The sequence below is a fragment of the Typha latifolia genome, chromosome 3, assembly GCF_019914945.1.
Source record: "Typha latifolia isolate L0001 chromosome 3, TyphaL0001v2, whole genome shotgun sequence".
NCBI classification, from domain to species: Eukaryota; Viridiplantae; Streptophyta; class Magnoliopsida; order Poales; family Typhaceae; genus Typha; species Typha latifolia.
The window spans coordinates 1,126,884-1,149,767 of NC_133088.1; the positions used below are offsets into that span (position 1 = coordinate 1,126,884).

The window sequence follows — 22,884 nt, forward strand, 5'->3', positions numbered from 1 at the left end:
TTTCTTTTTATAATTAAAAATAGTACAATGACTAAATTAATCATTTTAAAAAACACCTTAAAAAAAAATTGATTGATTTCTCCTACAGTTTACCAAATTACATTAAACTAGTTTAAGATATTCAAATTAAGACTAAAAACTAAAACTAATTAATTAAATTTAAGGCTTAGTCTCAAACTAAACAGGACCTTACTTTCACCTCTGCCTTCCTTCAAAATTATTTTATTATTTTATCCACATTACAGTGCAAATTCACCTGCAAAAAAAAAATCCAACCAACATGTTGGCATAGGATCCTAAAACCATGTGTTCAGGTTCCCCAACTCTACCTTATTCACTATTCATACAACAACGATAATAATAATTATCATTCTCATAACATATAGATATATATATAAATATGAATGAATCTTTTTTTGCTCTTATTCTGCACCTTTTGTTTTTATTTTGTTTTTAATCTTATGGTACTGTGGTCACTCTTAAATTAAAGTTTGGCCTTTTGAAACCATGTGATCCCATGTCCTCACATAAGTTAGGTTAAAGGAAGCCAGAGTGGGTGGGGGTGCTCCATGACTTATTAATCTCTTAATTATGTAAAATTTTCTGGAAATTGGCTCTTAAGTTAGTTATCTCTGTGTATTAAGCTCTTTAGGAACTAATTTTAGTCTTAGTTTAGATGGCCTAATATTTTAATTAACAATATAAAGGCTGGCTAATCATGAGCCTTGAATCAAGTCGAGTACTATACACACTTTAAAAAAATTCTACTCCTTGTCTTTTATTCACACAAAGTTTGATTCGGAATCCCTGGATTTTGGTAAAGCCTGGAATTTCATTTGGAGGATAGGGATAGATATCCTTAAAATCAGCTAGCTATTCACATGCCATGCACTGGGCTCGAGACTTTGACCTTTTTCCTAGGAATTAGGAATTATTTCTTTGTTTTCAAAATAATAATAACTTGGCTTGCAGGATAGCCAATTAGGATATCTGCATTCTATTATTCTTTGCCGTTTGAGCAAAGCCTCCAGTTTCCACTTCTTTCTCTCTAAAAGAAGAGAAAAGGAAAACATATCTTGTTTTGCATATAGTTAGCAATTCAAGCCTATAATTACAAAAATGTTAGCAATTGAAGCCCATGAGCTATTAAAAAGAAGAAAAGAAGAATTTAAAAAAAAAAAAAAAAAAAAAAAAAAAACCCACAACCACAACAATGTAAAGAAAGGCCTTTTTTCACTTCAGCTCAGCCCACTTATCTAATATACCAATGGGGCCCTTGTTAGTCCGACGAATGGGCTGAGATGGAGCCCGTTTGTTCTCGTTGTTTGTTACCCCATGTGAGCCCAATTAACTCACCAAAATTTATTCAGCCCATTATTATCAAGCGAGCACTAGAATTTTTACCAAATTTTGGACTATTTTGCAAAATATTCGCAGCAGGCCGAGAATTTGTTCTCTGTCTTCTGGGACAAGTCAGAAGACCAGACCAAGAGAGAGAGAGAGAGAGAGAGAGAGAGAGAGAGAGAGAGAGAGAGAGAGAGAGAGCTGGAGGAGTCGTCGGAGAAATGCCTACGATAACGAAGCTGTACGGCATGCAGGAAGCATCGCAGCACAACACCAGGGAGGATTGTTGGGTAGTCGTCGACGGGAAGGTATCGTCCCTCTCCATCCCCACTGGCGACATTATTTTTCTTCTCTCCGTTAGTTAGATCTCTCTGCTTCGTTCCACTTGGTTCCTTTCTTTCTTGCCGTTTACCTGTTAGACGTTTGATCCTGGATTTCCGTGTATGCTGGTTTAATCGAGCGTTTGCTTAGAGGAATCCTGTTGGTCCAGATAAAAGGATGCCTTTTGGGTTTTCTAAAAGGGGCATCCTTGTTACCCTTATTTGGTGGCTGGAAATTATACCAAAATAGTTATCATTTTTGTATGTTACGCAACTTGGATTACCTGGCTTTCATCTAGTCAATCCAAGAACTGAGTTTTTCGCTGATATCATATGGATTGAGAGGTATAATTCCAGTAAAGCGAGAAATATAGGTTAGAAAGTTGTCGACATAAAAGATATGGTTTCCAATCCAGTGGCAACTTGCCTTTTGATTTTGGCGGTTGTATGTCGAAATTCTGATAGGGTGTTGAATGTTTAAATCCGTGGACAAGTGATATTATTGCATGCTGTCTTTGGAACACAATCTGTTCTTATATTGCGGGAAAAGATTTAGCAGATAGAGTTGACATCGGGTTAAAGTTGCTTGTTGCGTGACAACACACATTTGTGGTCAATAGTAACTTTTAAGTAAAATGCATTTCATCCTACAACAAACACATAAGTGAATTCCATGCAATTAAAATTTCAAATCTGATTAAGAACCCTCTTTTAAGTGGTGAATATTTGACTCCACTCATTGAATTTGATACTTTTAGTTCTCCATAGATCTTTAGGTATAATAATGGAGTTTAAATAAAAGCCTTGTTTAGATTCACTCTTACCTCTTAGCATTGGTGTACTGGATTGACCGGGCATTCTTTTTCCAAGTGTTATTTAGTGGCTGAAGAATGACAAGACACTAATTTACCGGATTATTATTCTTCACACATAATTAGTGATACATCTATTAACGTACTTTTCGTCCAGCTTGAATTTTGAAAAATCAAAGTTTATATGACCATTTCTCCTCTTGTTCATACTTAAAAGACATTCTCAAAGTACCCTGTTTACACAGGAAACCTACACTATCACGTAGATGGGTTTATCTTTTTATTACTATTTCTGTTCTGAACTGGATAGCTAATTCGTTTCTTTTATTTTCTTATCCTTTCCTTTTTTAGGAGATAGCTAGTTCTGCTGTACTAGTCACATTCTATCTATAGATCAGTAGGTATTTTTATTTGGTCTATAAAATCATGATGATAAATTGCAATACTATAAACACTGAAGCTATTGCTATGGAAAGAGAATACCGAAACTATGAAAATTAACATAATAAAACTATCTGGTTCAAAATTCATGTGATTATGTTTGGATGTTACCTTTTCCTATCTCAAGACTCGTTATTTACTATCCATCCTTGTTTCATCCGTATGTACTGGTAGTTAGTATGAAGATAAACTTTTGGAAGAATCTTTCAAAGAAGATCTGCAAACCATAAAAGGAAGCATGCCTTTTAAATTCCGTGGACTTGACTTTTTCTTTCTATCTATTGCTGTTTCTGGCTAACAAAAAGATGGCAATTTAAGACAAGATAGGACCTTTTGGGCTAATCCATGTAAGAAACTTTGTGAAGCGCTAGAGTAATATTACACATTTGAGTACAGCTGGATACTGTACCGTTTTGGAGAAACAGAGCATCCCCCTGTCCTTCAGCCATTGGGATGCTCAATCCTGATAATTGCATCACCAGCTTTGTTGCTGTGACAGAGATTGAGAATTCATGATATAATTTAACTCATCATCCTCTTAGCTGTGTTTCAAATTTCTTAATTTAGCTATAAGCTAGCCATCCTTTTCCTTTTCCTTTTTCATTTGATGCAACTAGCAAGAGGAAAAGCACAAGATTCATGAAAAGTTTGCTTGGAAAACAAGTTTTCTGAAGGGAAGCAACCTGTTCAGTTTTCTGAAGGGAAATCAGTCTGCGGTACTAGATTTATGTCAGGCAGAATTGAGTCCTTTCATAGAGTCTAATTGAGACGACACTGGAGTAGTGTTGTTCCATGATGAATTGCTATATAAGCTGATAACAAGTTGGAAATGCTTTAGATAAATGCATAATTTATCTGCACATCTTTTCTGCAGAAATACATATGTTTAATAGTTGCACTTGCTCTCACTTCTTATATCATACTATTGGGAGTGTTATAAATCTGCCAATTGAGGAATTTGACGTTTGGTTTGCAGTGGAATACTGGAAGGCTTCGGATCTTTGGATTTGTTCTGATTTTGAAATTAAATCTTCGTGCCTTAATTGCAGGTATATGATGTGACGACATACTTGGATGAGCATCCCGGAGGTGATGATGTTCTGCTCTCAGCAACTGGTACGTCCAAACCATATAGCCACCAATCTTTCGTTACATTTTTGGAGTGAAGTCATCTTTTCTTTGTCCATTTGCTAATACTTGGACCTACCATTACTCTCACTTTGATATCTTGCAAATGTGGGGCTAAACTGATCTTATTGGCCTAATTTGTGGTGTGCTATTCTGAAGGAAGGGATGCAACAGAAGAATTTGAAGATGCTGGGCACAGCAAAAGTGCTAGAGAGCTCATGCAAGAGTATTGCATAGGGGAATTAGACACCACCACTCCTACTATCCCGGAGCTCGAGATTTTTAAGAAGGACGAACATTCTGGTTTCAATTCCAAGCTAATGAACACGACCGTGCAATACTGGGCCTTTCCCGTAGCAATTATCGGGATCTCAGTGATCGCTGCCGTCTTGCATGCCCGCAAGAAGTGAGATGGTTGGTTTGAAAGAAAAAGAATTTAAAAAAAAAAACTGAACTAAATTATATCATTTGAGCTATGAATGCAAACACACCATTAATTTATTTTTGATCAGAGACATTACTCAGCACAAATGGCGCAGCTGACTCAAAAATTAAATTGACTGTGAACAGCAACATGGAACTTATGCATCACGACATACTTAAAAATGTTACATGAATTAGACCTTAGTTAGACTTATTGTTTTTGTTTGTCGCTGCTGGAGAAGAAGCTGTTGAGAGCTGGCATGACCTCAGGGGGCCGCTGGCTGAGGAACTTGCGAAAGCCGTGCTGGCTATACTTCTGGCCTTCTTCTGCATTGTCGAGGATCGCAGTGTTGCGAGCGGTCTTGTTGACCCTGCAATGTTATCAGCAGATATTCCATTTAGCGTGCACTTTACTACTCATAGTGCAAGACAATTTTATTGTGATATTTGCTACGATAAATCTCAAATGATATTTGCTGCAATGTTATCAGCTTTACTGTTTGGCCTGAATGATTTGGAATTAGTATCTTTGCTATGTTCTTCATTAAAACTAGAATGACAACAATGTCTTATAGCCCAGTTAATTAACTATATTAGCTACATGAATCAAATTTTCTCTGTTTAGTTGTATCTTGCACATTGTGATATCTATTCATCAACAGGATCATGCAGATATTCATCATAGGATGTTCAACATGAATTGGAGATGTCTGTATCAGAATTTTCTGCTGGCTTGTTTGGTCGATCGATCAATTTGCTGTGGATGGTATGATGTACTAACTAAGGCATACTACAACAATTATAACAACAATTAATGGAAAGAGATATCCTTGCCTGACGTCAGGGTTCATGATAACATTCCTGGTGAGCTGAAAAATACATATGCTCCCCACGAAGGTCATCGCAGCTATCAATGGATACGCCTGATACATAAAATTCATATATCTATCCATTTATATATGTATGACAAGAAAAAGAAAAGAAAACCAAACAAGAAAGAGAGAAGTAATCACCTCAGGTCTCAACCAACGACCCATCTAAACGAAGAGCCTATTCCCAACTCGTTCTAAACTTTCTCGGTATTAATGCTAACCTTATGCAGTCACGTATAAGGATTGCAGCTGCATGTGAGACCTATATATATATATATATATATCCATATATGAAGAGGGTGAAGGCAGTGGATAAGGATGAAGCTTCAAATCTCTCTTAACATATTTCTGTGGGCCGGTTCGGATTAGTGTTTGAATACTGGAAGGTGTAGTCAAAAAAACTCAAAACCATGAGCTCCGCCTCCTGATTCCCACCCCCAACCATGTAATTAATTATGGTCATCGGTGGCCATCTTTTGCCAACTTGGAACTTTGATCTTACGTAGAACTTAATGTGCCATGTTTGGTACAACGTGGGTACGTGGCACGAGCCGTCTTAGCGTACGCCATGTATGCAGTCGTTGTAGATCTACATGAATGGCCTCTTTTATTCCCTTTATTCGCTGGAAATATCTGGCAAGTGGGGAATAGCCGGAGCTGTCGATTGCTTTGTCTGGGCAGTGGCGGCGGTGCAATCTAAGCACTGTGACAGTTTGGCTCCTCTTTTAACTCCCGACAAAACGAACAAGTGGAGAAGAAGCAAGGCATATAGGATATAGCCTATAGGCTATAGGGGAGGGGAAGAAAAATATCTACGAGAAAACAGTGAGGCGATTCCATCTCGGGGGATGTGGATATCGTCTCGTAACTCGTATCTCTCGTGGCACCTAAATGGATTGGATCCGGACGGTTTGGTGGATTGGATCCGCTTCCAGACATCCTGGCACGTGCAACTCACGTGCTGATAGAGCGGGTCTGCGGAATTTGGGGGGGGGGGGGACTTTTTCTTCTAGCACCCTGTAGTTTTACTGAATTCCCCCACACAAAGGGAGAAAGAGAAGGGTTTATACCGCAGAGAGATTGTTTTCGAAAAACCCGATTGAAGAGAGACCACTCCCCATCTTCGCCATGAATGTCCAGGTGCAGAAGAACACACTCTACGTAGGTACGCGATCTTAGTTGCCCTCAAGATGTTCGACTCTTTGCCTCACCGAACGCTTTCTTTGTTAGCTAATAGAAGGCTGATCTTTTTTTTTAGGTGGATTGGCGGAGGAGGTGGACGAGAAGATCCTGCACGCGGCGTTCGTGCCGTTCGGGGACATCAAAGATGTTAAGACGCCGCTCGACCAGGCGACGCAGAAGCACCGGTCTTTTGGGTTCGTCACCTTCCTCGAGCGCGAGGACGCCGCCGCCGCCATGGATAACATGGATGGGGCAGAGCTCTATGGACGCGTTCTCACTGTAAACTACGCTCTTCCGGAGCGCATCAAGGGAGGGGAGCAAGGCTGGGCGGCACAACCAAGTAAGCACCGTCCTATTCTTTCTTACTTTCCTTTTTCTTTTCTATTTTGATGAGTAATTTGGTTATTATCATATGTGATATAATGGGGTACGAATCAATAATACATAAAATGGATCATCGTTGTGTTGATTTGTATTTTCTAGGTACTAATTTGATCTGATTTGGTCCAATGTCCACGTATACTTTTAAACCCTAGGTTGTTTTATCCTCTCAAGATATGATTTTTGTGCTCGTTAGGAGCTGCAATGCCTCTTATATTTCAGACATTCGTGAGACTTTTCACCTTCCTTTAAATTATATATGTTCAGGGGTATGCAGGTCATGCGGAAAGACTATTAGTTTTCCTTTTGGGTAATTTACAACACAATAGCACTTCCTTTTCATTTCCTATCTAATATCTACTTCATAGTAATCTGTTAAAGCCTCGGATCTGTCCATAGGCAAGGTCAATGCATATCTGAATTGACAAGCATGGTAAGCTCCGAAAGGCATTATTTTGTTTATTAACCCAAATATTAGTAGTTTGTTTTACTTCAAGACTTGCGTTTTGCAATTACACTATGAATGACATTTGAAATACCTACTGGACAACATTATCGGCATAAGCCTATGGAATGCTGCTATTGGCACATGCAGGCCTAAACCACAAAACGCACTATGCATACTACAAGTAATATAATGCAATTAGGTGTAAGACTTCTTTAGTACTCCACGGTGTTTCTGGAACACTAGAATGAGACTACTAACTATGGTGCTAGATTAAGTGGGTCTTATAATAGAATTCTTTTTTTGGTCAAATATCTTGCAAATAGAAAATTTGAGCCATAGTATGCCTTTTTATTTGTCAATTGTTTTTATTGTTTGCCCTAACAGCAAAAGTTTAAAGTGTTGCTCTGGTCAAGGATTTTGTGTCAGTGTATAAATGATTGTATCAGAGCCATTATTATGGCCACTGGCTTGTGTACAGAGGGATTGCATTCTTTGTTGGGACACAATGTTGTAAGATTTTAACTGTTATGTGTTGAGTGTGTTGACTATATGCCAACCATCAACACATTGTGCAATATAAATGATTTCTTATTTCACTTATTTATGTATTAGGTTTCAAGTTAATTGAAGATAGATCAGAAAATAGTTAGGTTATCAAGCTCACAGGCAAAGCTCCCTTAGCTTTTACTGTCAGTAATATTTTCTGTCAAACCTGTTAATATATGTTGTGTGTTTAATTTACCAGCATGACCTCCTATTTTTCCAAATTTAAATATTTAGAAGTATGTTGTGTGTGCTAGGAGTCCTTATAGGTTTATCTCCATACTGGTATTGGTGAAACTCTCGCACAGGATAGGCTGCTAGCACATGTACTACTACCAACTACCAAGTACTAAGAGAAGCTCATATATTAAAGGTACCACTGATCTTGAAGTAGCAAACTTCTTCTATTCCTGCCAGATATTGATGTGCATAGACATGCACAACTATGATCAGCAGAAGGGGGAAGAAGTGTGTTTTGGAACATATTCACCCTGAGTATATCTACTATCTCAATTGTAGTTTAGGATTATGTAATCTATGAGCAATTCAGAAACTTCCTTGGGCACGGACTCTTGAGCTCTCCTGGACTACTTCGGTGGAATATAACTGCATGACCTATGTTAAGAAATGACCTTGCTCTACTTGCTAAAATGGTAAAATATCTGGCTCAACAAAATATCAGCAATGTTCCTTTTCTTGTAATATGATTTTCTTTCTTGTGGTTTCTGAGGCTTATACAACTTATATGTCAAAAAGTTTGAAATTGCTTTCTGTTACTATTGCTTCGAAACTTAGCGGGTGGATGTGGTTTTATGTAGTTTGGGCGGATGCGGATACCTGGTTTGAAAGGCAACAACAGGAAGAGGAGATGCAGCGTCTGCAGGCAGAACAGCGAGCTGCAATGGAAACAGCAGAGAAGCTGCACAGAGAGAAATTAGCTGAAGAGAGAGAAGGGGAAAAGGAAGAAAATACAGAAACAAAGGCAGATCCCATGGCTATAGCAGAGGCTGAGACCTTGAAACAGAGCAACTAAACCCTAAGAACATTATACAACTAAAGGCCATGTGTATCGACAGACCTTCTAAGTATTCGTTACTTATTGTGCAGTGACGACTAATTTGTCTACCCCAATGGCTGCTTTGCATTGTCCTACTAATTCTTGTCGTAATATGGAATCCAATTTCGACCCTTTAAAAGGTTTTCTGCTAGAAATGTATCTCAGATATTTCCTGGAAAATCTCAGATTGGGAACTTGTAAACGGATTATGATTTTGAGGAATCTTGTTAATTTGTTCTTTCTTGAAGGCACTTTCTATGTTACAGTACTGGCCCTACTATGATTTTCAATCCGAGTTTATGAATGACAAAACTCTTTCTGGTTCCAGGCCAGCATGTTTAAGTTCAAGAAGTGGACATGTCTTTATTTATTTGGTTCCTTGGATGTTGTCGCTTCTCAATATTATATTTAGAAGTAAGAACCACCTCCATACTGAAGTGTTTAGTTGGAATTTGATTTTGGATGAGCATTTTCTTCTATCTTGACGGGGAGGGGGACAAAACTATAATTCTCTCCAGGTGGATTCTAACCACAATAAACACAATCAATTTTAATTTATTTAAGCACGTTTAAATATGAGAATCATGAACCTTTAATTCGGTTGAGCAATGTCTATCAGATGGGGACTACTCACCTTCTATAATTTCCTTTCCTCCTTTTGTAAGCTATTCCTAGCATCAGTTGAAGTATCTATTCTCTGACAAGGACTACCAAGCAATTACCATCTCATGGACTATCGTAGGATCTCAGAATTCTACCAAGTAATTGTCATCATAAGTTCACAGGTTGCTCTCTTAAATGGTTGGTGCTGTTGTATAGTCCCAGTCAAGAACCAGATAGCCGTTGGAGAGTTCTCTTCAAACTTCCCGCCTTACTTCTTCAGCACGAATACTACTTTAGAAAATTAGACCTGAGAGAGAGAGAGAGAGAGAGAGAGAGAGAGAGAGAGAGAGAGAGAGAGAGAGAGAGAGCAATGTGCAGAAGAAACGAGTATAAGAGAGGACTAGGCAAAATGGAGATGGTTGAGCTTCTTCATTCTTCTTCTCTCCTTCTGCAAAACCTTTGTAGGTCGAATCAATCGAACCGCCTTGTGAGTTCTTACTAGTTTGCAGCAGTCTTCCTCTTCCTAGAATCGTCTGTTCAAAGTAAGTCCACTCTTTCCAATTTAAGAAGAAATTTCTCTATGAATTTATAATATTTTGTGTTGTTTCTACTTGTAAGTTACTAACCCATCCATGATATGCTGGATTGATGAGAACATGATCCACATTTATTTGAAAATTTTGAACTTCCTTCTTTATTTTTCAGTAGGAATTCTTTCTAAATTCTTTCAGTCAATAAATTGTGCCTCATTTTCACAAATAAATAACTTTGACAGGCATAGTAAGAAAAAGAGATTGAAACCTTTGATCTAAATTGGTGTTACTTAGTTCCCAATGTGTGCTTCAGTGTTCAGAAAAAGAAAAGTTCCTTCAACAATGCACAATGTGTCTGACATCAACTATTCACACTTGAATTAAAAGACTTCATCAGTCTTTAGCTAGAGAATACTCTCAGTTTTCAGCAAGAGAAAGATAACTATCTCACAATTCTCACATGTGATGTAATATTCCGTGTAATGCTGTTAAAATGCTACTAATTTTTAAATTCCAAACAAGCTATCTCACAGTTCTTGCTGTCGTAGTGCTATTATATTAATAGCTAAGTAACTTCTAGTGTGTTCTTGCTTCATGCTATCTGAATTCTTGCCACAGATAAGTTAACCATAAACGAAATGCTATTGCAATTAACAAAAGAAATTCTGCTTAGAATTATAAATAAGCCCTCGTTTTATCATGTAGAGGTATCTTCTTGTCATTTATTATTTCTTCATGAAATAGTGCGCATATCAACAAGCATCTAACTTACATTATTGATCACAACAAGCAAAATACAACATATTCAGTGCAGAATAAGCAAACTGCAAATTTTGGGTAAGAGATAGAACAAGGTTCTCAACCAATAACATCAATTAACATTCTTCCTGTTTCTTTTCATCCATTATTAGTGAGAGCGTTCATTTTGCTACAAACACTGGAATGGTACAAATAAATATATCTTTAACATGATAGGACAAGCAAAAGTTTACTACGATCACTAATTGAAATAATAAATCTCACTGACTTGCAATGACCAGTATACAAAACAATAAATACAATCTGGCTGATGTGCATGCTCACACTTGAAGCAACTTCTGTAGCAAGAGCTATCACCCTGACTTGATTAGCCTATCCATGAGCTTAGGACACAAAAAATCCAGCTACAGATGCTTTCGACACTTTCTGTTGAAACTGCATAATAACTTGAATTCTTCTGATAGGTTTGATGCCATTCACTACACGTACATAAATAAGCACACCAACACCATCCAAAAAGCCATGATTGGAAGAATCAAGGGGCTTTTTGATAGAGGACTAGCATTAGGCAACCATGGGTAAGCATCTGGATGTGGCATGACACAATTTTCACCATTGAAGTATACTCGTCTTGGGAATGCCCATCCTTTCTCAAAACTGAAGGTAGCTAAGTCCTTCTGGAAAAGAAGTTCTGACTGCACGTTCCCTAGTGGACCAGCTTCCATGAGTAAATCATTGTAGTACTTTACTCCCCAAAGCATAGCTGTGTCATCTGAAAAAGAGAAATCCATCCATTTTTGTCAAGTTCCAAGATATGCATTAATGCCATATCATCGCTTAAGAAGCATTATGAGTAATGACTATTGACTGTCGCTACAGAATCTCGTATCAAAATACGCACATCTGAAGCATGTGTGATGCATCTTTGCCCAATTATATATTCATGAGTTTCTATAAAATATAGCCACGAAGCAAGAATATTGGAGCAACAAGACAAGAGTGCATATTATAAAACTTAATTGTAGGACGACTTACTTATACCAGCTCCATATGGAGTCAATGATTTGTAGTTGAAGCTAAAGAGCTTCGTGATATTGTCAAAGTTAGGATGCTGGACAACTAAATTCCATTGGGTATAATTCATGCGGTAGTTGAAGTTTGTTATGGTAATCTTCACGCGCCAATACTCCTTGTAGTTGAGTTTAACATGCCAGTGTATTCTTACTGGACACATATGAGAAGTGCATTGGACCAAAGGTTGGAAGCTGCTCTTTCCAGGGCCATTGATGGCAGAAGCCAGATAAGGTGAATCTCCCCTGTCAATAGTATATAAACATCAATTTCCTAGTAATAAGAAGCTTTCACGATAAAAAGAATGACAATGATAATATGTTACTCACTCCACACAGCTTCCTGGTTGAGTATTATTGTTTTGGCAGCCACAGGCGCATGTTGGGCAATTGACAATTGTGTCATTGTAGAAAGATGAGAGGGATACACAGCATGTTGGAGTCTTCTGAGCAAGAAATTGGGAATATGTACATGTAACATTCCATGTCACTGCAGAAGAAAATTTTTCTTTGTCAGATATGAGAGTTGAAAGCAAAAACAAACAGAAAAAAGGTGTTTAGGTGGATAAGACTCCTCTCACTGTGGGGTTTGGGGATGGCAGATGTGTGCTTTTTTCACCCTATTACTGGATAGAATGTTTTAGTATTTTAATGACTTTAAACACTTCTGAATTACTACCAGACAGCGCAGATGCTGAACAAGTTGCATGAAAACTGTCACTTTAACTACCTTAGTAGAGATATATTGAAGTATCAACATCCGACTTACTTAGAGCTTGGGTTGTTCTCCTTCCATCTTGGGTAACAAACTTTGTGGGCTTCACAATCTTCGCTATTCCACATGTATAACCAGGCCCTGGAGCTCGAAGTGTGAAATTTTTGGGGACACGGACAGTCTTGTTGGTAGTGCCAGCAAGACCTACACTGACCTGGAATGAGCTAGCGGCATTAGCTGGATCCTGAACCCATGAATTAATAACCCCTCCTTTGCAGCAATTTGCTATCTGCATATTATATGGAGTTCCTGGAAGTAAATCAACTATTGTTGGGTCCCTCTTACAACAATGTGGGATGTTCCCTTTAAATTTTGAGCAATCACCCTGCTCAGTAGTTTGTGCCCCAACCATTGACCAAATCACCTCCTTCTTTGCCCATGTCCATCCAAGTGTCCATCCAGGTGCTTGGATATGACGGTATTGTTGGAAATTGAACATTGTGACAACAGCCTGGAAGAGTAGACAGCATATATAAGTTCTTTGTATAAAAACCTATAAACAGTACACTGGTAGTATAATTGGCAACAATAGTATATCCGAGATGTCTACTGAAAATTTGAAGATGCCATCTGCGCTTATGTTTTTAAAGTCAGGGACAGTAGAATGAGGGAGTTCTGCTATCGCTAGATTACAATGGATTTTCTGGGTGTGATAACAGCCATTTGATACAATAAATACAATACTTAGTCAACAGCGCCATTACATAGTGAAACTTCCATGAGCGTTTAATAATAACAGAATTAGTGTTTACTTACAACATATCCATCGGGAGTCCACTGCATAATATCCCACTTAATTGTGATATTGCCAGTTGGGTCAAGTGAATCATAAGCTTCTGTAAAAATAATGAAGATGATTCATCAGAGTTGGTTCAAATATTGTTTCTGTAAAACAGCAAACAGCAATCCATGCTAGCAAATTAGAAGTCGTGAAGCAAAAATTAGTTCACTTTATTCTAAGACATCCCCACATATTGACAAGGTAGAAGATAAAGTTTCAGGAGATAGAATTTTATCCCGATTCGTCGTATCCCTCATCAGATCTACTATTTTGAAGTATTTCTCATCCTTGTTCTCAGTCAACCCCTTTGACGACTTGATCTATAACAGATCTCTTACAATAGGAAGCACAAAAGTTGGATCCAAGTACTAAGTACATGTTTTTTTTACTATATCAAGTGCTAGAAAAGAGAAATATAATAAACTTACTATATCAAATTTACATAATACTCAATTTCCCATTTCAGGAGGAGATCTAATTCATAGAGATAAGACAGTTCGGAACTAGTAACATAAATATGGGAAGGTTAGGATGCTTCTTCACTCCTATAAAAGATCATATTGATAGATTCAGAAGTACGCAGTCAATTGACCTGCAAGGACTAACTTATGGATCTTTAATTTCTCCGGCAGAGACCAAAAATCAAGTCGCATTGACATGCAATAGAATCTAAAGAAGGAATAGAAAGGAAACATCTTTTCCCGTTTCTCCAATTCCAACAGCCAAATGACGTAATTTTCCTCATGACCCCATCGATATATACCTCCAAGATCCAAAACCCAGGAGATGGAGCTGATCCATTAGACCTCCCCACCAACCAAAATAACAAATCCAATACTAAAAAGATCGGATCTTGATATGAACTTCATAAAAGAGGGATCTTGGTACGCACCTGTTGGAGTTATACTAGAGGAGAGAACAATTAACACAAGAGAAGCAGCCAAAGGTGCGAGCTTTGAGATGGATCTGGCCTTGGAAAAGAAGGAAGAGGCGAAACCGACCTCCATTGTTGGGTTTTTAAAAGGAGTCTTAGCTGCAAGAATGCAGCAATGGAGGTGGGAGGAATAGGCAAATAGTAGGGAGGAGAGAAAGAGCTCAGCTCTCTTTCTTTCAGTGTTCAATCCTAAGATCTGGAATACAACTTAAAAGCATGCCCTTTGGTTAAGTCTCTCTCTCACATTAAGTTTACTATAAAAATCTTATCATTTGAGCAACCACCATTAGATCATTTGCTATAGAGAACAAGACAACTTTTCACTCTCACTTAATGACCAAAATGCCCTCACCATTACAAAGCAAAAGTATAGTAAAAAATATATTTGCTCAATATATCCCATTACTTAATCCATATTGTCAGTAGTCGTTTGCAGTGAATAAAAAGACACTTATAATTTCTCTTATTTTTTTTTGAATATATTAAAAGCCGGTAGACTAATCATAAATTAGATAATTAGATTAACTCTTTCAATATATAAATCACAATAAATTTAAAGTCTATATATAACATTTTAGTTAAAATTTCACTAAATATCAATTTCAATATTTATCGAGATTCCAATTATTTATCATCAACTAGCAGCATCTCGGTTACACCGACCAACCTAATTTCCTATCTTTCGTTTCTGAGATGAAAAAAAAGGTAAGGAAATATCCCTATCTTTCATGTCCTTTGTTGGAATATTAAGCATGGGCAAATTTGGAATACTAAAGAAGACTAAGTTTAGTTAATTAATCACACTCATGCATGCCGACAGCTGAGGTAAAATATTTCTCTCTCTGTCGGTGGAGAAGTGTGAGTCTAAAAGAATGAAACCGAAAAAATAAGACCATCTCAATCGTTGAGTTGGTAGTCTCAGTGACAAGGCACCAACCGATGCGAATCTCCTTCTGGTTACCACCATCCATTAATTCCACCTTGGCAAATTCTATACATTTTAATTAATAAACACACACAGTGTTCAGAGTGGGGCCCAGCATGAATTATTGGAGCTAGAATGGTCTTCTACTCCATCTAACAAAGTCTTCTTCATCTTCTTGCTTGCTTGGTTTATCTACAGAGTGTTTTTGGTGTTGATGTTGAATGCATTGCCTTGTGTTGAAATGATTTAACTGCAGCAAATGGAACAAAAATAATGTCTGGAAAACAGAGTAGTTTACAAAAGGAATGAAGGGAAACAAATGATTCTATGATTCAATCTTCAATTTGGTTAACAAAATGAGAGAATTAAGTACACCAACAACTTCATCTCTCTTCTCATTGTAACTCCAAAATATTTCAAGAAATTCAGCTCAATCACGGCTTGGGTGAAATTAAGAAATTCCAAAGACTCAGTAGAAGATAACATATTCTAAAAACCAGCTAGGCTTTGCCAAGGAAACAGAAAGGACATCTCTCTATAACTAGTGACAAATTCAACGAAGGATCTATGGGAAAAGAAGACTGAACGACAGGAATTGATCCAGAATGGGAAGCAAATAAGTCTGATCCTTGAGCACCTTTAGGAACTTCATTTTCTCAACTTCTATTAAAACCTCACCAGTTGGTTCATGGGCTCAGAACGTCTACCATGAAGCAAATTATACTCCTCTGATGTCATTTGAGCAGCATAGACTTCCTACTTTCGATCCCATATTCCTTGTAACTATCATTTCGCTACTAATGCAATGTGCCGAGTTGCTCACTGTAAATTAGAATTCTCAAATCGATGGATAAATTGAATCTCATGGTTTATTTTTCTAATCACATATTTCTCTAGCTTTCCTTTGTTTAAGCAATGCATCACAGATGTTTGCAGTATCGGAACCATAACCTACATTATGCACTCTGATGATATTAGCACCACCCAATATCCCTGCTGTCAGAGCTGCAACAGTTGCAGGATCTCTCTCAGCGGGATTAATACGATTACATATGCTACCTAGAAATTTTTTCCTTGAGGGTCCAACTAAGATTGGCGCATGTGAAGCACCCAAGCTTTTTCTGGCAATCTCGCTCCGGATTGAAGGCAAGCCCATAAGAATTTCCAGGTTGTGTTCAGTTCCTTTCGAGAACCCAATACCAGGGTCAACAATAATCCTCCATAAGGGAATTCCTGATAACTCTGCTTCACTTACTCGTGCATATAACTCAGAAGCTACTTCCTTACAAACATCTTCATACTGTAAATTTTGATCGTCTTGCATTGTTGATGGATCACCTCTCATGTGCATCACAACATAAGGAACCCCGAGGTCTCCCACCACAGAAAGAATTTTAGGGTCAAGCTGCCCACCGGAGACATCGTTAACAATATGGATCCCTCTATTCACTGCTTCAGCTGCAACTTCTGCATAGAAGGTATCCACTGATAATATTTTCCCTTCCACCTCAGGGAGTTGCACAACTGCATCCAAGACTGGAGTCAACCTTTGAAGTTCTTCTTCAACAGAAAGTCTTGGTGCGAAGGGGCGTGTGGACTGAGCACCAATATCAATGATATCTGCACCTTCTGAGATAAGCAATTTGACCTGCGAAACTGCAGCTTCCACTTCTTGAAACTTCCCTCCATCACTAAAACTATCAGGTGTCAGATTAAGGATGCCCATGACATGGGTTTTATTTGACCAGTCCAACAAACTACTACCTACAGGTAACACCCTCCTTAGTCCTTTCTCTCCAATTATATGTTCGCCTCCAAGATTCTGCCATAATTCGAAGAGCCCACCACTGCATTTTGTGAATGAATGCCAACTTGCTACTGTATCACTCTCAATAGATGATCCTATTAGATCCATAAGAGGTGCAACAACAAATGTTCTCTCCCAGATGCATTTGTGTGGCACTGTTAGATCCTCAGACTTGATCTCGAGCTTTCCATAGAAAAGGATGTCTAGGTCAATTGGTCTTGGGCCATACCTTATTCCCTTGGATCGCCCCAAATCCTTCTCGATTTGCTTCAGCACTTTAAGTAATTCATAAGGCCCAAGATTTGTGGTGCCTCTAATGGCAGAGTTTAAGAATTGAGGTTGATCAGTCACATAAGCAGGAGCAGACTCATATAAGCAGCCATGTCTCGTGATGGTTATGCCCGATCTTTTCATCAGTTGCAATGCTCTATTAAAATGTTGGATTCTATCACCAACATTGCTGCCTAAAGCAATCACTATCTCCTGTTCTGAAGGACGAACCCCAACAGAACTTTCTGTAAACGAACGAATACATGAAACATGTGTGGTTGGTTTAGTTATGGAGCAAAGAGAGGTTCTTCGGCTAAATGAGGAGATACAAGAAGAATTATTCGAAACCGTAAATGCTTTAACTTGATGCTTGGCAACAGGAAGCATCTGCTTTAATCTTTCCTTGATGCAGAGCATTATAGATGGTAAGAGGCAACAGAACTCATTATTCTGCAAGAGCCACCAAACGACCACTTTGAGTTGATTAATATGCAAAAATGAGGATAAAATATCAAATTAAAATGATGTAGAACGCATATACACTAGAAAATCATCTGAACGAGTACAAATATCTAGCAGATGATGGTCAGCAGATGACACAAATTCACATGAAAAGTTGGAATTTTTCCATGACAATCTCCCATATCTTCTGTAAAGATTGAGCTCCCGTGACCATTATATCCAATATTTACCTATGAACTGGATCATTTGACAAATCCTACCCTATCACCATATAAGAATTCAAGGAGCAGGATTCTATTTGGTATTCTGTCGGAAAATCGTAAATAGAAGGACGAAACAACAACCTGTTAGTAGGAAACTTATCCCAAATCACCAAAATATAGAGGGCAAATGAAATAGATGGGAAAAAAAAACGCACCTTTGGGTAAACAAAGGTTTCCGGGTGAGATTTCAATGGAGTTTCGGCTTTGGTCGGGGAGCTGGGGTTTAGAGGAAGGGTTAATGGCACATATTTATAATTACTATCATACCCTTTATCCTCGAGGCACTAAATGCAAAGAATTAGAAAGATACGTGGGCAATGCAGTAATCTTACTTCAGCGCAATCCATGGATTTTGTTCTCTCCTCTTCCGCCTTTTGGTTTCAACTCTCCCATGACCTTAGCTCTACGGAGGTAACCAATTAATGGCGGCAGTGAGGAGTCTCGGCTTGTAAAGCATCAAAGAGAGAACTTTCTTGAATCATGGCTTCTCTTCTCTTCGCAGTCCCTCTCCCTTTGCTCAGGTCCTTCTCTTTCTCTTTACTGGGATGAATTGTCACTTGCTTAAGGTGATTGGTGGATTATTGGGTTATGTTAAGTTATCTAAGATCTTGCAAGCCCGTGAATCTTTTACATCTCCTTTTGTGGGTTTCTCTTAAAACTTTCTCTGCTGGGTAGAGTTGGAAGGATGGTGTAAAGGTTGCGACCTTTTGCATCTGGAGTTTTGTATCATGATTTGTCATTGGCAGAATTTGAACAATTTTTCCCATATTTTCTCATTGATGTTTTGTGGTGTGAATTAAGGAGGTATGCCTCCACTGCGATCATGAATGCAATATTTTTTATTTTCCGTTTGGATGCTGAAAATCTTAGTATTTTAGAGAGAGAATAATTTTGGAGATAGTTTAGTGCTCCTGGAGAGGTAAAAGTTAATTGCTGTATTTGGTTTGTTGTTCTTGAACTAGGAGATACTATTTTCCTTGTATCCGACAAACTAATTTGATGTTATTACGTATGCATGCTTAATCCTGATTTATTCTGAATGGAATCAGTAGGTCACTATGCACTGTCTAAAGAAAGAACTTGTTTTTCTTGTGAAGTTTTTACGTTTGACTCTAGAATCACGTTCAAGTAGTATAAGACATAATATTATAACACTCTGTTTAATAAATTAAAAAAAAAGAGGGTTGTACCTTAAGATATTCACTCATATGTCGTGGTTGCTTTAATCTGGACAGGGGCCAATTGCACTGTCGGTCGAACCTTTCTCTACCAAATATGATTTACCATAACAACTTGAGACTGCATAACTGGTATACTGGAGCTGCTTCCAAGAAAAGTGCATCAAAGATTGAGGTGGAAGATGCAAGTGACGGAGAAACTAGTGTAAAAGATTCTAAGAGTGGTAAACGAGCTCCCAGACGTAGTAGAAAGAAAGTTGCTTCAGAAATTCTAGATGAGAGCTCTAAGGATACAATCAGTCTTGCAAACAAAGAGGAGAAAAATACAGAACTGGTATCTGCTGAAGAAACTAAAAAGGTTACCAGGAGAGGCCGAAAGAAAGGTAATCCTTTTGCTTTATCTAGTATCATAGCTTAAGATTCTTTGGTATAAAGCAGCAAGTTTTGCTAGTTATAGCTTGAGCAGTTAGCTTGATCGCATCTTGTTAAAGTGGTACGAGTAACTTGAACATGCAGGGATATCTTATAGTACTTCTCCTGATACTTGCAGCTACTCCTGTGTCAAGCTCAGAGGAAGAGAGTGTTAAACCAAAAGCTTCTAAGAGGAAAAGCAGAAAAAAAATTGACACTGCAAAGGACTTGAGAACTAGCGAAGGACTTAATGATCTTCAGCCTATGTCCACAAATGTTATAAACGATGAAAAGGAGATGTTATTAAAAGAAGACGGTGGAGAGGATATTAGTTTTACCTATAGTTGGCCACCCCTTGTTTGCTGCTTTGGAGCAGCCCAGTTTGCATTTGTACCTTCTGGAAGGCCAGCTAATCGATTGATAGATTGCGAGATTCATGATGCGATGAAGGATATGTTCTGGTCTCCACATAAGTTCATAAGAGCACCTGGAGGGCCATCCTCCAGTGTTGCAGTTGCTCTCGCAGCTATAGGTGGTCGGGTTGCATTTATGGGAAAACTTGGGGATGATGAATATGGTCAAAATATTCTCTATTATTTGAATATGAATAATGTACAGACTCGATCAGTGACAATTGACAGTTCAAAACCTACAGCAGTATCCTGCATGAAGATTGTGCGAAAAGGTGGTTTAAGAATGAGCCGTGTTAATTCTTGTGCTGAAGATAGCATTTTGATCTCTGATATCAACATTGATGTCTTAAAAGAGGTAAAAGATCTATTTTCTCATAGACACCCTTTATATGCTAATGATGCCTTTTTTCTTGCTCACTTCCTGTATGTATTAGTTTTCCAGGCCAGTAATCTGGTATATCTTGAAATATTAAGGTTTTTATTTAGATGATATGCATATATACTGAGAGCCGAGGGAATACAAATCTAAGTGGCAGAACATGCATTTCTGTAATTAATTGTCACTCTTCTAGAGAATCTCAGTAACAATATTACCAGACATGATCACTGTTTGTGCAAGTGGCATCCAAAACTTTTGCTAAACACTGTAAGCCTGATTTTTTTTTTCTTCCTTAATGACATCCTGCTAAATAAACGTTTGGAAATTGAAGAAATAGTGAAATTATGGTATCTTCTTATGTAGTCAATAGAATCTAATATTAATATCTAGCAGGGTAGTGTGAAGAAGGCCAAGTGGTCAAAGTTCGCATAGAAATGGTGCAGTCCGTAACTGACCTTTTCTGCTGTGGATGCAGGCAAAGATGTTCTATTTCAATTCATCAGCCTTGCTTGATCCAGACATGAGATCAGCATTAATGCAAGCAATCAAGATTTCAAAGAAATTTGGAGGTGTCATATTCTTTGATCCTAACCTTCCGTTGCCTCTATGGAAGTCCAGTGAGGAAACTAGGTCATTCATTCAGGAAGCATGGAATGCTGCTGATATTATTGAAGTCACCAAACAAGAGCTTGAATTTCTCTGTGATATTGAACCTGTAGAGAAATTTGATACCAAAGATAACGACAAATCTAAATTCATCCACCACAAGCCAGACGAGATTATGCGTTTGTGGCATGATAATCTCAAGGTCCTATTTGTGACAAATGGAACATCCAAAATACACTATTACACACAGAAGCACAATGGATGGGTCCATGGGATGGAAGACCCACCTATTACTCCCTTCACCTGTGACATGTCAATGTCAGGTGATGCCATTGTTGCAGGTATGAGATTTATAACTTGCACCCTTTCTGGTCGATGGTGATCTTTGATGCAATAAAGACTATATAGCATATTTTATTCAATTGCAGGCTGATGCTCTTGTTCTTCATCACATTTTTTTCCCAATTGAAGCATCAATATCCTCATGCCCTTTTCTTCTTATTTCAGCTCTCATGAGGATGTTGACAGTACAACCGCATCTAGCGACTGATAAGATGTACTTAGAGCACATGATCAAGTATGCTATTGATTGTGGTGTCATTGACCAGTGGTTGCTCGCACGAGTTCGTGGGTTCCCTCCAAAAGAAAAGCTGGATATCTCCAACCCTGAACATTATAGAGTAAGATCCATGACAGAGAAAGAATATCGCACAGAGAAAGAATATCACAAGATGGAAGAAGTGGTTGCCTGATTAAGGTTTACATGCTGGATGGCTGCCCATTTGGAAGAGGAACACCATACAGTTGAACTTATTTGGGCCGATCAAAATGTGTATGTTGGTTGACCAAGTTTTGTCTGTTGGTCTTACACATAACTCGAGTTGGCATGGAAGCATAAGCCAATTTTGAGATCCTTAAAATTGACAGAGCATAGGCTGTGATAGTTTGAGCAGTTAGTACTAACATGTCATGGCACCTGAAGTGTCTAGGATTCATGGAATGCTGTAAATGTAAACCAATGTCCGAAAACCTTACATTTAATTAATATCAGCTCCTTGATTGTATTCATCATCCTCAGTTCTTTTACAATTATCACTCTTGATGAGTTCAACTATTGAAAAGTACCAATAAAATCCGTCTGTCTAACTCTCCATGTAAATATCTCTGACTGTTGCGTAAGCCAACCTTTTGGCCAATAGACATGCAAAATTGTGGTCGTGGGTCCCTACAAGAACAAAAGGAGTATTAACCAAGCTAAAAGCTGGCGAGAACTTCATGATTTAAACTGCAGGGAAGAGCCAGCATCATCTGAGTCAAGCTTTGAGGCAGCTGACTTGTCCAAGAACCAAACCAACTTCCCATCAGCAGGATCAACCATTCGAGCAGGTGACGAATATGCATTGAACTTGTACTTATCCTTGCCCGATTCAGCAACTGCAAGGAGAGTGGCGTCGGCCTTGTCTTCGCCTGCAGCTTCAATGGCCACATTTGATGCAGAGTTGATAACAGGGAGCGTAAAGGTTATCCTCTCAGGAAGGGTCTTTGGAGAATCAATGAAGCCATTCACTTCATGTACATAAATAAGCACGCCAACACCATCCAAAATGCCATGATCAGAAGAATCAAGGGGCTTTTTGATAAACGACTAGTGATGTGAAACTATAGATTGGATGTGATATGGAGAAGGTGATGCATGAAAGATGCCAAAAAAAAAGAAGAGATTTTACACCTCCGCCTTTAGACAATAGGTTCACACCAAATCTT

At 38.3% G+C, this 22,884-nt stretch overlaps 6 protein-coding genes and 2 long non-coding RNA genes across 12 annotated transcripts; 5 read left to right on the plus strand and 3 right to left on the minus strand.

Moving 5' to 3' along the window:
* Nucleotides 1-1,439: 1,439 nt before the first annotated feature.
* LOC140784601 (cytochrome b5) lies at nt 1,440-4,978 on the plus strand. Its single transcript, XM_073132094.1, has 3 exons — nt 1,440-1,652; nt 3,967-4,033; nt 4,205-4,978. The coding sequence occupies exons 1-3, from the start codon at nt 1,566-1,568 to the stop codon at nt 4,453-4,455; spliced, it is 405 nt and encodes a 134-aa protein (XP_072988195.1). The 5' UTR covers nt 1,440-1,565; the 3' UTR covers nt 4,456-4,978.
* Nucleotides 4,481-6,101, minus strand: LOC140784603 (uncharacterized). Its single transcript, XM_073132095.1, has 3 exons — nt 5,482-6,101; nt 5,303-5,391; nt 4,481-4,839 (listed from the first exon to the last, which is right to left on the minus strand). Exons 1-3 carry the CDS (start codon nt 5,503-5,505, stop codon nt 4,680-4,682), a joined length of 273 nt encoding a protein of 90 aa, XP_072988196.1. The 5' UTR covers nt 5,506-6,101; the 3' UTR covers nt 4,481-4,679.
* A 110-nt stretch (nt 6,102-6,211) lies between these two features.
* LOC140784600 (uncharacterized) lies at nt 6,212-9,198 on the plus strand. The gene is made up of 3 exons (XM_073132093.1): nt 6,212-6,505; nt 6,599-6,862; nt 8,713-9,198. Exons 1-3 carry the CDS (start codon nt 6,469-6,471, stop codon nt 8,925-8,927), a joined length of 516 nt encoding a protein of 171 aa, XP_072988194.1. The 5' UTR covers nt 6,212-6,468; the 3' UTR covers nt 8,928-9,198.
* A 659-nt stretch (nt 9,199-9,857) lies between these two features.
* Nucleotides 9,858-10,619, plus strand: LOC140784283 (uncharacterized). The gene is made up of 2 exons (XR_012108240.1): nt 9,858-10,096; nt 10,330-10,619. It is a non-coding gene; the product is annotated as an uncharacterized lncRNA (long non-coding RNA).
* A 334-nt stretch (nt 10,620-10,953) lies between these two features.
* LOC140784281 (COBRA-like protein 3) lies at nt 10,954-14,708 on the minus strand. The gene is made up of 6 exons (XM_073131575.1): nt 14,365-14,708; nt 13,448-13,527; nt 12,686-13,142; nt 12,247-12,406; nt 11,882-12,162; nt 10,954-11,618 (listed from the first exon to the last, which is right to left on the minus strand). Exons 1-6 carry the CDS (start codon nt 14,477-14,479, stop codon nt 11,326-11,328), a joined length of 1,386 nt encoding a protein of 461 aa, XP_072987676.1. The 5' UTR covers nt 14,480-14,708; the 3' UTR covers nt 10,954-11,325.
* LOC140784282 (uncharacterized) lies at nt 12,010-12,597 on the plus strand. The gene is made up of 2 exons (XR_012108239.1): nt 12,010-12,151; nt 12,256-12,597. It is a non-coding gene; the product is annotated as an uncharacterized lncRNA (long non-coding RNA).
* A 929-nt stretch (nt 14,709-15,637) lies between the features above and the next one.
* Nucleotides 15,638-18,370, minus strand: LOC140783971 (folate synthesis bifunctional protein, mitochondrial-like). Of its 5 annotated transcripts, none has more exons than XM_073131146.1 (3): nt 18,289-18,370; nt 18,017-18,176; nt 15,638-17,858 (listed from the first exon to the last, which is right to left on the minus strand). In XM_073131146.1, the coding sequence occupies exons 2-3, from the start codon at nt 18,050-18,052 to the stop codon at nt 16,209-16,211; spliced, it is 1,686 nt and encodes a 561-aa protein (XP_072987247.1). In that variant the 5' UTR covers nt 18,053-18,176; nt 18,289-18,370; the 3' UTR covers nt 15,638-16,208. The 5 variants fall into 5 exon arrangements, with proteins under 5 accessions (XP_072987247.1, XP_072987249.1, XP_072987250.1 ...); XM_073131148.1 differs by having other exon boundaries at nt 18,101-18,176; nt 18,289-18,348; XM_073131149.1 differs by lacking the exon at nt 18,017-18,176 and having other exon boundaries at nt 18,289-18,361.
* A 79-nt stretch (nt 18,371-18,449) lies between these two features.
* Nucleotides 18,450-22,191, plus strand: LOC140783970 (fructokinase-like 2, chloroplastic). Its single transcript, XM_073131145.1, has 5 exons — nt 18,450-18,654; nt 19,369-19,694; nt 19,862-20,490; nt 20,990-21,461; nt 21,628-22,191. The coding sequence occupies exons 1-5, from the start codon at nt 18,614-18,616 to the stop codon at nt 21,870-21,872; spliced, it is 1,713 nt and encodes a 570-aa protein (XP_072987246.1). The 5' UTR covers nt 18,450-18,613; the 3' UTR covers nt 21,873-22,191.
* Nucleotides 22,192-22,884: the final 693 nt, after the last annotated feature.